Here is a 14,678-nt window from a genome sequence, read left to right as displayed (position 1 = left end):
AACATAGGGGCAAAGGACAGAGCACTGAAATTATATCACATATATAATTTGTCTGTGTATCTGCAGACTCAAACACAACATCAAATGCTAAACTTTAATTCATGAATCACTATGATTTGATTTATAATAATCCTTAACCTGGCTGTGAGAAGGGGTGAAATTGTTAATTCATAAATTATGTCTTATATATGTTTTATATCCAAGTCATGCATATTATGGCCTACTACAAAAAGTACAAATACAGTAGTATATGAAGAGTTCAGATGCACAACCGTTTACTATTCAGACTCTTAATGGATTCTGCCAACAAACTTTATATCTGAATGACCTGCGGCTGGGATAAAGTAGTATTTAAAGGGAAAGTATTTGAAGAACGTATTATATGTGTCGAGAACATTAATGTCATTAACTCATTATTGGCAGAGGTGGCTTTTGCATCTGAGCTACTCATATTTAATTTAACCAATGAAAGCCTATATAATATTGCTAGAGATTTACAGTAGTACATCCATAAAACTCCAGCAAACATCACACAGATGGTTGGAGCACATTATTGCTTTGTAGATTTTATTGTGATTTTGTGAATACAGTAAAATATGTGTCCAACTGCAAGAGGCATTGGTTTTACTTCAGTATGAAGACAGATAAGCACATGGATAAAATCAAGCAGATTTTTGAGGAGCAAAGAGGCAAATGGTTAAGGTATGCTCTGTAATATATCACATACACATGCTGTGAACTCTACAGGTGAGTAACAGTAAAATCAGAAATCTCTCCGTTCATCACAGCCTGGAACGGCACAAGCCAACATCTGACGACTGGAGCTGAAGGAAATCTGTAGTCTGGCATTTCATCCCTACAATTAGCAGATACATTTTTCTATTAGATAAGTAAATGACATCATATTAAAACACATGAATATTTTTACGTACCATGACGCTTTCACATCATTGTCCATTATCTTTAGTGTTGACCCTTGAATCTCCTCATATGAAATTTTGTCTTTTCCTTAAATATTATCCACAGATATTGTGATTGGATCACAGACATTTTGGTTATATTCATACATGTTGTGTTTGAATGTTAACGTGTAATTATCTACACAGTGTGTGTTACTTTCTTACCTAAAATACCTGCCAAAGTGACATTTTCTGGTTGTTGCCAAACCACAGGCCACAGAAACACATCCCCACGTTTCTTATGAAGTACAATAACAACACGGATACTTCCAATCGTAACATCCATTTCATTGTCCCGCAGAATCAATATGATACTGTTGAGATAAAGTAATTATAATACAGAAAACTGAATATTTATTTAAACACTTATTTTGGTGAAACTGCTGTAGTATTTACCCCTCTTGATCATGTTGGGAAGGTTCCTGGCCCCACAGATACTGAACATTATTCTGGCCATCATTATAATTAATAGAGTTTGTATTTATTGTCAGGTGATGGTTTGTTTTGTAATGAATGGTGATTTGTTGGAATCCAGTTTTAGCCATAGACTCTCCATTCATAGAGAACCCTAAGACGTACACAAAACAGTAAAGATACGTTATTCAATAATGTGTGGTCAATTTAAACCCTAATATTGGGTGGATCTAATGATTGGTAAAAAAAAAAAAACGAAAAGTCTTGACAACGTTGTTATCAGTAGCTGGTATTTTCCCATTTGTATTTGCAAAACATTATTATTAGTGGTGGTGGTAGTGGTGGTAGTGGTAGTAGTAGTGCTATTGGTATTATTGTAATTATTATTATTATTATTATCATTATTATTATTTGTTTTGGGGGAAAGGCTTATACAGGACAAGAAAACTTATTTTTATTATAATTCATTAAATATAATTTTTAAATGATTAAAAGTGGACACTTGTTAAATGTGTTTTGACATACATTATGACATTTGACATTCTTATTTGTTATTAACCGATATACAATTAATACCCATGAAAGAGATACTGTGAATACATGTAAATATGTATGAATGTCTGACCTAAAGCAGAATCCTGTAGCAGTTTTAGTTTGTGAGGAATAGGGACATCAAAACAAAGCGGTTTTGTCTGACCATCAGCAGGCAGCAGGAACCGATTATTACGAACTGCAGGAACTGTAAAAGAAAAACAATAGAAACCCTTAACACCTTCAGACCTGATTATTTTTCATTTGGCAAGAAAAATTTGAATGCAGAAAATACTTGTTTCGTTATCCTTTACCCAGGTCTAAATGGGGTAATTATGATATTAAATTCTATATTGCATAATGTCTGAGAGATCTTACACTCACCTGATTGAGTAGGTGCCACAAGTTTACGTGTCACATGTGTAGGTGCCATGATCGGAGTCTTCATAACTATGAACCACAAAAATGTTAACAAATTTACCAGATTCAAGACAGAATCAAAGTTCATGGATTTTCATACACACCATAGCTTATCCCAAGGTCAGCCTCACTTTCAGAATCTAAAAGAGGACAAGTTAAATAATGTGTTTTGAAATGACTGGATCAACAAATGATTCAAATAATCAGTATAGTAAAATACACCAAATGTTATTTTGTAAAATGCCATGAAAACAACAACTGTTTCATTTTATCATCTCCTTCCACAAAACTAATAATGCATAAAATTATTTTCTATTCATGACACTATTGTTCATTTTCATTCATGAGTCTTGACAAAGTAAAGAGCAAATCCAGTGTGACATTTTCAGTCAAATATTTTAAGTATAATTTCTCAGAGAATGTACTATATAATGTATAACATACTTTGTAGGAATTGTGTAAATGCATAAACCAGATGCGGTTATACCCATCAAATGAAGAAGGTATAGCTTTCAACTAATCTTTTTTCATGTGTATGGAAAAACAGCATTATGGGTGTGACATTTCTTCATTATAGACGGTTTCTGCAGTAACAACATAAACAAGCGGCTTTGGTCTATAGACATAACCATTCTTAAAGCTGCACTTACCTTAGTATGGAAAATAATAACAATAAAAGAAACATAAGCATTGGTATTTAGGCAAAAAATATTGACATCTGAGACATCAGTATGGTTAAAAACATTTGGTTAAAACCTTTTCAAAATTTTCCAGTTGATGGAATTGCTCATTAATTAACAATGTATTATTAACTATTATTGCAGTAAAAAATGTTGAACACCATCAAAGGGCAACATTTATGATAATCACTAAGACATATGAGGAATTTCTATAGATAATATTCAAATAATAAAATTCCCTGCAACATTCTGAGTGCATGAATTCACATTATTTTATATCTTACCTAACTGGCTCATAATTACTCCAGCACTACCTGAACTCCAATCTGGATGACAAACATGAAAGAGATTTAAGTGTTATGTATGTACAGTACACACACATTTGAAACATTTAAATAAAAATGAAGCAGCAGTATTGCACAATGTTTCATTGAGTCTTGAATTTGCATTTGTCATTTTTTTGCACAGTAAAACGTTTGAGCTCTGTAGCTCCGTTTAAGCACGATGCTTTTTGTAGGGCTCACAAATGTATTATTTGCAGCTTAATTGATTGAAAAGGCAATAGAGGTGGTAATGGATTGGTATCGGTATCAACAGATACTCAAGGTTGTGTATCAACATCGGTATCATACATGAAAAAATGGTATCGGCCCAGCCCTAATATGGAGGAGGGAAATGAATTTGAAGAAATCCTAAAATAGATGTTATATAACTTATTTCATAAATAAAAGGGTTAAGGTTGTCCCACACAAAGTGATTTAGATCTTTTTAGAAATTTAAGTTGAACATGATGACATTAATTTAAAACAAAAAAAATTTTGGAATTTTGTTGCTGAAGATTTTTGATTTTTAAGGCAACCAAGCAATAATAATTTTATGGCGAGTAAGGATACAATTTCATTTACCCCTTATTTGCAGCACACACTAAACATGCCAAATAAATAAAATAAGAATAAACTGTTTACAAAACCCTAACAAATATAGCATACCTGGACGCCTTAAAATTCCTATAAATACAAAGAAGGTGCACATTTAGCATATTTAGGCAAATACAAGAAAAACAATTCAATGTAAGATTCTTATATCATGAATTGTCACCATTGTATGAATAAATAATTGATAATGAATCCCAAAACGAAACAATTAAGATTAAGATTACTTCCTTTTTACCAATTTAGTTTAAACATGATGACATTAATTTGAGAAAAGGTACAGAAAGGTACAAAACTGGGGTGTCGCTGGGGTGTTACCTTCAAAGGTAAATTTTTGTACCTTTATGGGTATACAACACATTCAAATGTTATACATTTTGGGGTACAATATTATACCCAAAGGACCTATTGTGTACCTTAAGGAGAAATTTTGTAGCAGTTAAATTTTAGGGGTACAAAACATAAACAATATCCTTAAGGTACCCTAAAAAGGTACAACATTGTATTATGTTTGCAACACACATGCCAAATAAATAAAATAAGAATAAAAGGTGTACAAAATCAACAAATATGGCATACCGTGATAGCCTGGATGACCTGAAACATGAATCACAAAAGAAATATGAATAAGTGGCACATTTAGCATATTTAGGCACATATGAGGAATTTCAATAGACAATATTAAAATAACTTGATGCAAATTAATTAAGAATTCTTAGTACATTGTTACCATTTAATTAATAAATTATTAATAATGAAGTCCCAACACAAAACGATTATGATAACTTAATTTTTACCAATTTAGTTTAAACATTAATTTGAGACAAAAATTTTAGGAGTTGTTTTTGGTTTGAAGATTTTAGATTTTTAAGTCATTTTAACAAGCAGCAATAATACTTTTTTTCTGAGTAAGGATACAATTTCATTATCCTTCATTTGCAACACACACTAGACATGCGAAAAAATTAAATTAAATGATGAAAATTAAATGATGACATTAATTTGAGAAAAGGTACAAAAGAGGTTCAAAAACTGCACCTTTTCTGTCGCTGGGGTGTTACCCTCAAAGGTTAATTTTTGTACCTTTATGGGTATACAATACATTGAAATGTTATTCCTTTTGGCGTACAATATTATACCCAAAGGACCTAAGGAGCAATTTTGTAGTAGTTAAATTTTAGGAGTACAAAACAGTTAACTGTTCCGTTATATGTACAGAATAGATCCTAAAGGTACCCTTAAAAGGTACAACATTGTATTATGTTTAATATGCCTGTAAAGGTGGAACCTTTATGAGTACCACCCCAGCAACAGAAAAGGTACAGTTTTGTTTCTTTTTTCTGACAGTGTTTGCAACACACATGCCAAATAATACAATAATAAAAAGTGTACAAAATCAACAAATATGGCATACCCGGCTGCCCTGGAAGACCTAATTTATGAATCAAGAAGAAAATACAAATAAGTGGCACATTTAGCAAGGGGCATATGAAGATTTTCAATAGATAATATTAAAATAACTTCATGCAACATTCTTAGTACATGAATAGTCATCATTTTATGGATGAATGATTAATAATCCAAACACAAAACAATTAAGATAACTTCATTTGTTAAATGTAGTTTAAACATGATGACATTAATTTGAGACAAAATGTTTAGAAGTTGTGTTGCTTCTGAGGTTTTTTAAGTCATTTGAACAAGCAGCAATAATCATTTTTTTCTTAGTAAGGATATCAAATTTAATTTATCCTTCATTTGCAACACACTAGACATGACAAACAAATAAAATAAGAATAAAATGTGTACAAACAAACAAACAAGCAAAAATGGCATACCTGGACGACCTTGATGACCTAATTTATGAATCAAGAAAGAAATCAAATAAGTGGCACATTTAGCAAGGGACATACTGTATGAAGATTTTCAATAGAAAATATTAAAATAACTCCATGCAACATTCTTAGTACATGAATAAATGTCACCATTTTATGGATGAATGATTAATAATCCTAACACAAAACGATTAAGATAACTTCATTTGGTAAATGTAGTTTAAACATGATGACATTAATTTGAACCAACATTTTTAGGAGTTGTGTTGCTTTTGAAGAGTTTAGATTTTAAAGTCATTTGAACAAGCAGCAATAATAATTTTTTTTTTTTTCTGAGTAAGGATACAATTTCATTTATCCTTCAATTGCAACACACACTAGACATGCCAAATAAATAAAATAAGAATAAAATGTGTACAAAAACAAACAAAAATGGCATACCGGGATACGGTGGAGGACCTGGAAGACCAAATTTATGAACCAAGAAAGAAATACAAATAAAAGGGCACATAAAAGGGGATATTTAGGCACATATGAGAAATTTCAATGAATAATCTTAAAATAACTAAATTCCATGTAACATTCTTAGTAGATGAGTTGTCACCATTTTATGAATACGATTAAGATGACTTCCTTTTTACAAATTGAGTTTAAACATGATGACATTAATTTGAGAAAAGGTACAAAAGAGGTACAAAACTGCACCCTTTCTTTCGGTTAATCTTTGTACATTTATGGGTATACATTAAATTTAAATATTATACATTTAGGGTAAAATATTATACCCAAAGGACCTATTGTGTACCTTAAGGAGCAATTTTGTACCGGTTCAATTTTAAGGGTACAAAACAGTTAACTGTAACACATGTGCAAAAAACAAAAATGGCATACCATACTGCCCTATACGACCTGGAAAACCTAATTTATGAATCAAGAAAGAAATACAAATTAAAGGGCACATTTTGGATATTTAGGCACATATGAGAAATTTCACTAGATCATTTTCAAAATGTTCATGATTTGTGTTGCTTCTTAACATCTTATTTAACTAATAAAGCAATTTAAACAACCAGTAAGAAATCTTTTTTTTCTATGAGTGGGGATTCAATTTAATTTATCCTTCATTTAAAAATAAACTGTTCACAAAACCAACAAATATGGCATACCTGAACCGGCTGATAAACCTGAATCATGAATCAAGGAATACAAAAAAAAGTCACAGTTAGGATATTTAGGCACATTTCAATAGATAATATTAAATAACAAAATTTCCTGCAACATTCTGAGTGCATAGCTTGTCACTATTTTATACCTTACCATAGCCTATTCGAGGAGGTAATGGCGGATCTGGTAAAAAAAACATTAAAGAGTTAATACAGAATTTATATATAATGTATACATTTGGTACAACATGTAGCTTTTAGTTACTAATATGCACTCTTTTGTACAGTTTGTACCTCTGAGGTACTATTATGAACTCTTTTAAAGGAAAGATTTAATGTCTGAAAGGGCACCACCACAGTGGGAAACATTTTTAACCCATTTTTTGACATCGTAGAGAATGTTCGAGAATATATATATATATATATGCTCTTAAATTCTGGGTTGTTTATATATATATATATATATATATATATATATATAGAAACCCCCTGGTTGGGAATCACTGATTTAAAGGAGCTATAAGATTTATATATCTTATGTCACCACACAAGAGCAACTGATTTTAAACTCGCTATGTTGCTGTTACTTTGTATTTTGTTGTGCAAAATTATGTTACTACTGTAATGTACTTTTTGGAAATAATATACATTTGAGATATACACTGAACTTCTTACAACTAGAAACTGGAGGTCTGTGTGATTCCTTTCCCTCTTTGGGTTTGTCTGCAACCTCCACGTCACCTTCCTGTGGCTTGGTAACAACCATAGATGTGAGAGATGTAACAAACTGATATTTGAGTGAAAGTTTGAGAGCTTCGTTCTTTACAGCCTCTTTTTCTGGACCTTCAAGAAGAACACTTAGACAAAAACAAAGAGAGAAATCAGACAGACAGTCTAGGCTTACAACACCTTTGCCTGACAAAGAACTATGAAAGTTAATGTTAGCAGAGTTTCTTAATATTTGGACATTGTGAAGGGGTGAGCAGGGCACAAACTAACGCGGGGTTAATTGTGATTTTTTTTTTTCTTAATTGTGAAGCCCTTTCGAAAAAATCTATTTATATGCATTGATAGAAAATTAAAGGATGGTTAGATGAATGATCAAGGATGGATGAATGTGTGGATATCTGTCTATTATAGGCATAACAATATCCACATTTAGTAGACAGAATTTAATTGAACTATTTGTGTTTAAACAAAATGTTCTAGTAGTTGTAAATTTTAGGTGTAATTTTGTAAGTACAACCTATACTGTATTAGATTGGGTTGCATTATAAGACAGAATATTGTCACAGTGTCCAGCTAAAAAAACTTCTGTAAATTATAAACTTACTGTTTGTCCAGAAGTTGTTTCACTGTAAGGTAGGCCCACAGTCTTTCCACAAAATCTTCATGTTCAGATGGGACATCAATTACATCTTTTGTTGTTACAGTGTTTTGGTACGTCACCTTACTGCCTTTCTGCACCGCAATAGTTAACATTGTCGTCATGAATACTGTTATATAGGGGAAACTTTATGAACTGCTTTAATCCAGAAATATAGATTTAAAACACGGGCCGGGATCTTACTGATATTGCGATGACTTCAGTGCTGATGCTCTCCACATTGTTGTCTGTAATTTGACCGGATACCACAATTTCAGAGCCGTTGAAGTACAGGGCAAAATTGGTCTGGGTAAGATTTGAGACTCCTTTGTAGTTAAGCTGAATATCAGTTAGGAGTGGGACGGCAACTTCATCATAAAAACCCTACCAAACAAAAAAAGAGTTAAACATGCTTCAATACACGGCACAATTCAGTATTGTTGATGAGTTTACAAATGGTTCACTGTTTGGCACCTGCAGCTGTAGATCGGCATCAGAATCCTCATATATTCTGCGAGCAACTCCATTATTTTCCAGTGACATTTTTGTTAGGAAATCAAAATTCACATCATATCCGAAACCAAGACAATAGAGGGGAAACTTTGACCCAATGGCCTTTCTCACATTAGACATAATCCTCTCTGTGTTGGTTTCACCTGAGAAGGAAATTCCTATTATAATATTTTTTTAATAATACAATAAACAGTTTTATATTATTATTTGTGCCTCTTTACACTAAATCATCCATTTAACTGGAAAAATGTGTTGCATTAAATTCTCACCCTTTGATTTACTTATGAGATTATGGATAACACAGACCACATGGATACTCATAACTGTCTGAACTAATTTTAAACTCCGTGTATGTTTTGATAATCGTTCTAAATATGATCTCTAACAAAATTCCTTTACAAAAATGTTATTATTACAGCTTTTTGCTCAAAAGTTTGTAGAAGAAACCTATCCATATTTAAGAAGTTATAAAAAGAGAATAGGATGAAAAAAATCCCCCCCCCCCCCCCCGGTTTGTTTGTTTGTTTGAAAGCATAGGGTCTGTTCTTTCATTTGATATATTTGTATGTTTATATATTTGTAGAAGATAATTGGCGGGGAATGAGTTAACTCTTTAGCTTGTGTTCAGTGGCTGAATGTTTGCAGTGATCATGTTTATTGGTGTCATTTTTTGCCTGATGTTGGATCTCCATCGGTCAGTAGAATAAGGATTGAAGCAGATCCAGCTTGTGGCTGCCGTTTGAACATATTTACTCCTTCTAACACCGCAGCATTTATGTCCGTGGCTACAAGAAGATAAAAATATTTGTGTTATTGTTCATTACATTACAATCTTCCAATCTTGCCATCTCCCATTGAGAACTGACATCCTCTATCTGTAATCTTCTTCACAAATGATTTCGCGTCATCCAGGTTTGTCTTGGTAGCTTTAAGGAGTTCACGCTTCCACAAATCAACTCGACTGTCAAACGTGATCAATCCAAAGTGATCGTCCTCAGAAAGATCACTCAAAATCTTTAGAAGTGCCAAACGTGTCTACAAAAATTCACAGAATTGGAAAATTACTGAAATTGTCTTTAATGCAGTAAATTCCAGACCTTTTTTAGGAGTCTGACTATGAAACCATTAGTTTTTTTGTTGTAATAAATGTATATTATGTACTGTATACGTATTAAACATTTTTGCATATATGATCAATATAAAAACTGAAGCTCTTTTGCTAGGCATGGATTATAAAAACAGTACAAAAAGAAGGATTTGTGACAACGTTTGCAAAGATATTAAACTTGTTATAATCATCATGCTCTCTAGCAACTAATCTAAAGCTTTCATAGGTGCTCAGTAATTCACATTTTATTTACCTGCTCAATTTTTTTGCCGTGCATGGAGCCACTTCGGTCAATGATAAAAACCACATTTTTGGGAATACGTGGAAGATCTAAGGGTGCAAAGTTGTGGACGAAATACCCATTTGATACCTGAGCAAAATTAAATGGGATTCAGGATTACTCTTGCAATATTCTTCAGCCAAAATAAGTTAATATGTTATTTACACACAAATTTATTTTCCCACCCACTGAAACTCACTTTCATTTCACCATTAGGATTTTGTCTCTCAACATCATATGAAATGAGCAGGTCTCCTTTCAGCCCATTTTTATCACAGTCTTTGCATTTGGTCTGCTGCTCTCGAGTGGGGTAAAAGGTCACCCATGCCTGAAATGTTCGGATTGATCACTTGGTCACCTTGTGAAGTGTACATGAATTATAAAATAACTGTATTTTTATAATCTATTGCTTACATCACTGTCAGCTCTGGTAGTTTTGATGGCATTGGCCAGATCATTGGTGCTCAGACCTCCTTTCACCTCCAAGAAGGAAATTCCTGGTTTCTCATGGATGTGTACATCAATCTAATATAAAGACAGACATGCTTAAACGCATATAAAATAAAGAGTTGTATTTAATGCACCACATATAATGTAATAATATTTTTTTCATACCTTAAAATCTGCCACCGTCTGCATTGGTTGTGCATTGATGAGCAGCTCATATTTGCCAAGGCGACGCGTTAGCAGTTCCTCATAAGTCAACTCAAAGGTGACTTTACTGAGAGCGGCCACATTCACTGATGTTTTAAATTCTTCTAAAGTCCTTCCAACAGACCTGAGAGGAAAATTACACCCATCATATTACTGCTCTTCCTATAAATACATACTTTATAGGTGTAAGTGTGAATGATATGTGTTTGTTTCAAATGATCAATACTTGATGAGTCCAGCACTTTGTCCTCGTGAAACTGCTTGACTGTACTGCTGCTGAGCGTCTGCTTTCTCCTTCACAACTCCATCATAGCTCTTTCCATCTATGGTCCTGCACGGAAATTTGCCATTATTTAAAATATTTTTTTATAATTTAACTGTTATACATTAGGAGATGTACATAAATTGTTCACATTCATTTTACTTTATATGTCATGAGAACATTATTTGAATTTTGTTCTTATTTGATTAAATCCTCAGCCTAAATTAAACTTCGACCCACATGCTAGCAAGGACTTTCTCTCTTATCTGTATATTGTGTAATATATTTACCCACATTCTGAATTTGCTGATGAAGGCATTCTTGGGTATCTTCACTTCAAAGAAGATCTCCTGAGATTCATTAAGTCTGTTTGCCACACGGCTTGTGATGATTGTGGTGGCGTAGCGACTGGTCACAGTAGAGTTAATGTAGAAACTGTAAATATTCACATCTTGTGTCTGTGTTGAGAAATCAAAACGTATCATTAAAGTGTAGTCGTGTAGAAATGGGTGATATGTACGCCTTCTTTTTGCATGCACAAATATTTACTTTTCGGGTTTCTTTTCCAGTAAATATCTGGTCAGAGGACAAATACAGGTTAATGGTTAAATCTCAGTGTGGTGACACAAAGTTCAGTTTTACTTTTTGGTAAACAATGAATTTCTCTTGCTTACTATAGAAACTTGGGACCACTATATGATAAATATGCTCATTATTTGTAAGTCACTTTTTATAAGTGTTAGGGTTAGGGTTAGAAAAGAAAATGTATTACTTAAAACATACCAAAACCTCAAATCTGAATTAAACAAAACACATTAAATTATTTAATTTAGTGCTGTTGGTTAGTGTCTTTATTTTACTAATATTTAATTACACAGAATTTATGATAAATTAATTTTTTTTATAAAATGTCATTAAACCGGGGCCCCTTATAAGTTTAAGAACCACTGTGCTAAATGAATAAACATTCAGAGCAACCAAACAGATTAAAGTAATGCTCATCTTTTAGTAAAAAAAAAAGAGTTCAAAAATACACAATGAATAGATATTTAACAATTCTTATATTTTAAAATAATGTTATGATCTAAAGAACATTTACTTAATTCATATTTCTGTTTGTTTTAGACTACTATTTTATTATTTTTGACACACATTATAATTCATATGCAGTGACTCTCACCTTTTTAACAGGAGCTGAAGAGGCAGAGATGAGAAAGAAGCCCAACAGAATCAATCTGAGTTCTGGACGAGTCATTGTGACACTGACGAAAAACTCACAGTGTCTCAAAAAATAATGCGTAGCTACAGGACAGAGGGGGCAGGCGAATGTCAAGACCCCATGGTACGCTGATTCTCCTTTGATTGGTTATTAGGATAATAGCAAATACTTCTGCTAGTATTTGTAATAATGTTGTTTCATTCAGAGGTCATCATCTCTACCCTTACGAAAATATACTTCAAATTAATTTTATTAATATAATAAAAGGGCTGGGCATAGTTGAATCTAGATTAATCTCATACAACATAAAAGTAATGTTTTGAATAATATATGTGTCACGGTTGTAAAACCGTGTTCTGTGTGTGTTTGCATGTTTACTGATTGTTGTCACCTGGACTCTCATTTGTTGATTACCTTCCTCATTATCACCAGCTGTGCCTCATCTTCACTTGTGTATATATACCCAGGCTGCGTCCGAAACCGCATACTGTATAGTAGGTACTGAATTAGATGAAGTACCTACTTACTTGGCGTTAAAACAGTAGGTACTGTATAGTATGAATCCGGGTAGTATGAATGAGATTCGGACGTACTACATCCGCCATGTTGCTACATCACATGTCATTTCAGCGCGAAAACCAGGGGGGCAGGGTTTCATATTTTATTGAAGCAGCCCTGGGCACCGCCATTAGCTAGCGGACCCCCACCTGCTCTTAGCATTCCATTGACTCCCATTCATTTTGGCGTCACTTTGACAGTGAATAACTTTACATCTGAGGCGTTTAAAGACTCAATTTGTGCATCAATTATTTCTAAAGAAACACGAAAATGTATAAAAGGCTCCATTACCATGTATCTTACGTTATGGCCCAGTAGAAGCAGTTTTAGTAAAACTATGCTAACGATTGCATCATAACCACGCGACTCTCTGTCGCACAGTAGAGAAATTACCGTATGAACAGGAGGAGAAGCGCATGTAGAATATGGCGTACTGGCGTTAAACTTTAAAATAAATAAATACTATGCAAAATGACAAAGTAATTAATCAGAATACTAAATATACTTAATACAAAATGTACTCCTGTTCACGCTCGCCGTTTCTGCAAGATTTCGGTGGGTGATTCAGATTTCTCTTGGGACAGCTATTAGAAGACTTACAATTGTCAGACAGGTTGCTCACGTCACCAAGCTCAGTTTGAGTCTGCACAGTACCCTCGACCCCCCGGAAGTGTGAGCTTCTAATTGGCTTCACTTGTCTCTGTTGAATCCAACGGGGTCGCTGTGTCCATTTCTTTTAGTGTCTATGGCGAAAACAGCCGCGTGCCTCTTCTTCTTCGTTGGATAACTCCTCGTCCGGGGCATCATGGGATAGTGAAGCGTCCATCGTATGCACACTGCAAAATCTAACCGGAAGTAGTAGGTCATCCGGGTACTTTCCGCATACTGTTTTTCGAATACTGTCGCCCTGTCCCAAATGGCACACTCCGGACTTGTGGTCCTCCTCAGAGTCCACACTTTGATGACATCACGTAGTCCAGACTTTAGGGACCCTTGATGAGAGGCCACGTGGGTGCACCGGAGTCGTATTTTGGGACAGACTCGAGCATCACACTGGAAATAGGTAGAGAAGTTGCCCGTCAGTGTGAACTCCTCCCTTCCGTCGTCTGATTGGTCTGATTGCCCTTTCGCAAGGACTTCTGGGTTGGCAAAGTGCACGAAGCCTGCTGCAGTGCGGGCTTCGCTGAAGACCGCATCAAGGGGGCAAAGGAGGCGCTGATGAGCACACTTCAAAGTGTAAAAATGACAGATGGGACACCTTACGGACTCGTAGACTAGCGAGAACGCGCAATTTAAGGCCACGAGACCGAAAGTCCACATGAAGTGCGCCATTTGGGACAGGGCCTATGTATTCGGACATACTACTCGCCTCGCCTACTGCTTTCGCGTACTATATAGTATGTAGTAGGCGGTTTCGGACGCAGCACCAGTCTTTTGTATTACCTGTTGCTGGATCATTGTCATTACTCCCGTCTGTTCCTGTTGTACTTACCTGTCCATTGTTTGATACTCGTGTTTTATTTTCCGGTTTTATATTAAATGTTATTTATTTTAGTGATGGGAGAAACGAAGCTTTTCGAAGCTTTGAATCAATTGAACCAATTGCTTCGAAAATTGATTCAGTTTTTCGAAGCAGTTCGAAACCCACACACGCTGGCGACCCCTGCTGGTCAAAACAGTGTAAAAGCAGATCTGTCCACATATTTTACACTTTTTTACAAAATAATAGCAAAATTTTAATTAAAATATGTTAAAAAATTATTTAACTTAATTAAGACATAGTT

At 34.1% G+C, this 14,678-nt stretch overlaps 1 protein-coding gene across 2 annotated transcripts; it reads right to left on the bottom strand.

Annotated features, from left to right (window-relative positions):
• Positions 1-550: 550 nt before the first annotated feature.
• On the bottom strand, positions 551-12,453 carry LOC135718702 (inter-alpha-trypsin inhibitor heavy chain H3-like). Of its 2 annotated transcripts, XM_065240838.2 has the most exons (30): positions 12,298-12,420; positions 11,667-11,693; positions 11,412-11,575; positions 11,082-11,186; positions 10,817-10,979; positions 10,616-10,726; positions 10,401-10,529; positions 10,175-10,291; positions 9,680-9,848; positions 9,488-9,598; positions 8,775-8,956; positions 8,505-8,684; positions 8,268-8,395; positions 7,610-7,791; positions 7,089-7,118; positions 6,938-6,955; positions 6,663-6,689; positions 6,213-6,230; positions 5,775-5,792; positions 5,351-5,368; positions 4,516-4,533; positions 3,994-4,011; positions 3,289-3,330; positions 2,429-2,464; positions 2,289-2,354; positions 1,999-2,112; positions 1,356-1,527; positions 1,125-1,273; positions 933-1,008; positions 551-856 (listed from the first exon to the last, which is right to left on the bottom strand). In XM_065240838.2, exons 1-30 carry the CDS (start codon positions 12,370-12,372, stop codon positions 742-744), a joined length of 2,778 nt encoding a protein of 925 aa, XP_065096910.1. In that variant the 5' UTR covers positions 12,373-12,420; the 3' UTR covers positions 551-741. The 2 variants fall into 2 exon arrangements, with proteins under 2 accessions (XP_065096910.1, XP_065096911.1); XM_065240839.2 differs by lacking the exon at positions 11,667-11,693 and having other exon boundaries at positions 12,298-12,453.
• Positions 12,454-14,678: the final 2,225 nt, after the last annotated feature.

This window comes from Paramisgurnus dabryanus, chromosome 14 (assembly GCF_030506205.2).
Source record: "Paramisgurnus dabryanus chromosome 14, PD_genome_1.1, whole genome shotgun sequence".
NCBI lineage: Eukaryota > Metazoa > Chordata > Actinopteri > Cypriniformes > Cobitidae > Paramisgurnus > Paramisgurnus dabryanus.
The sequence above is the reverse complement of the archived record's forward strand: the minus strand, read 5'-3'. Positions and strand labels throughout refer to the sequence as shown.

Coding starts and splice junctions, on each gene's coding strand:
- LOC135718702 (XM_065240838.2), bottom strand. CDS start 12,372: ATGACTCGTCCAGAACTCAGATTGATTCTGTTGGGCTTCTTTCTCATC. Junction 10,727..10,816: donor AGACGGTGGCAGATTTTAAG/GTATGAAAAAAA, acceptor TCTTTATATTAG/ATTGATGTACACATCCATGA. Junction 8,957..9,487: donor CGATGGAGATCCAACATCAG/GCAAAAAATGAC, acceptor TTTCCTTCTCAG/GTGAAACCAACACAGAGAGG.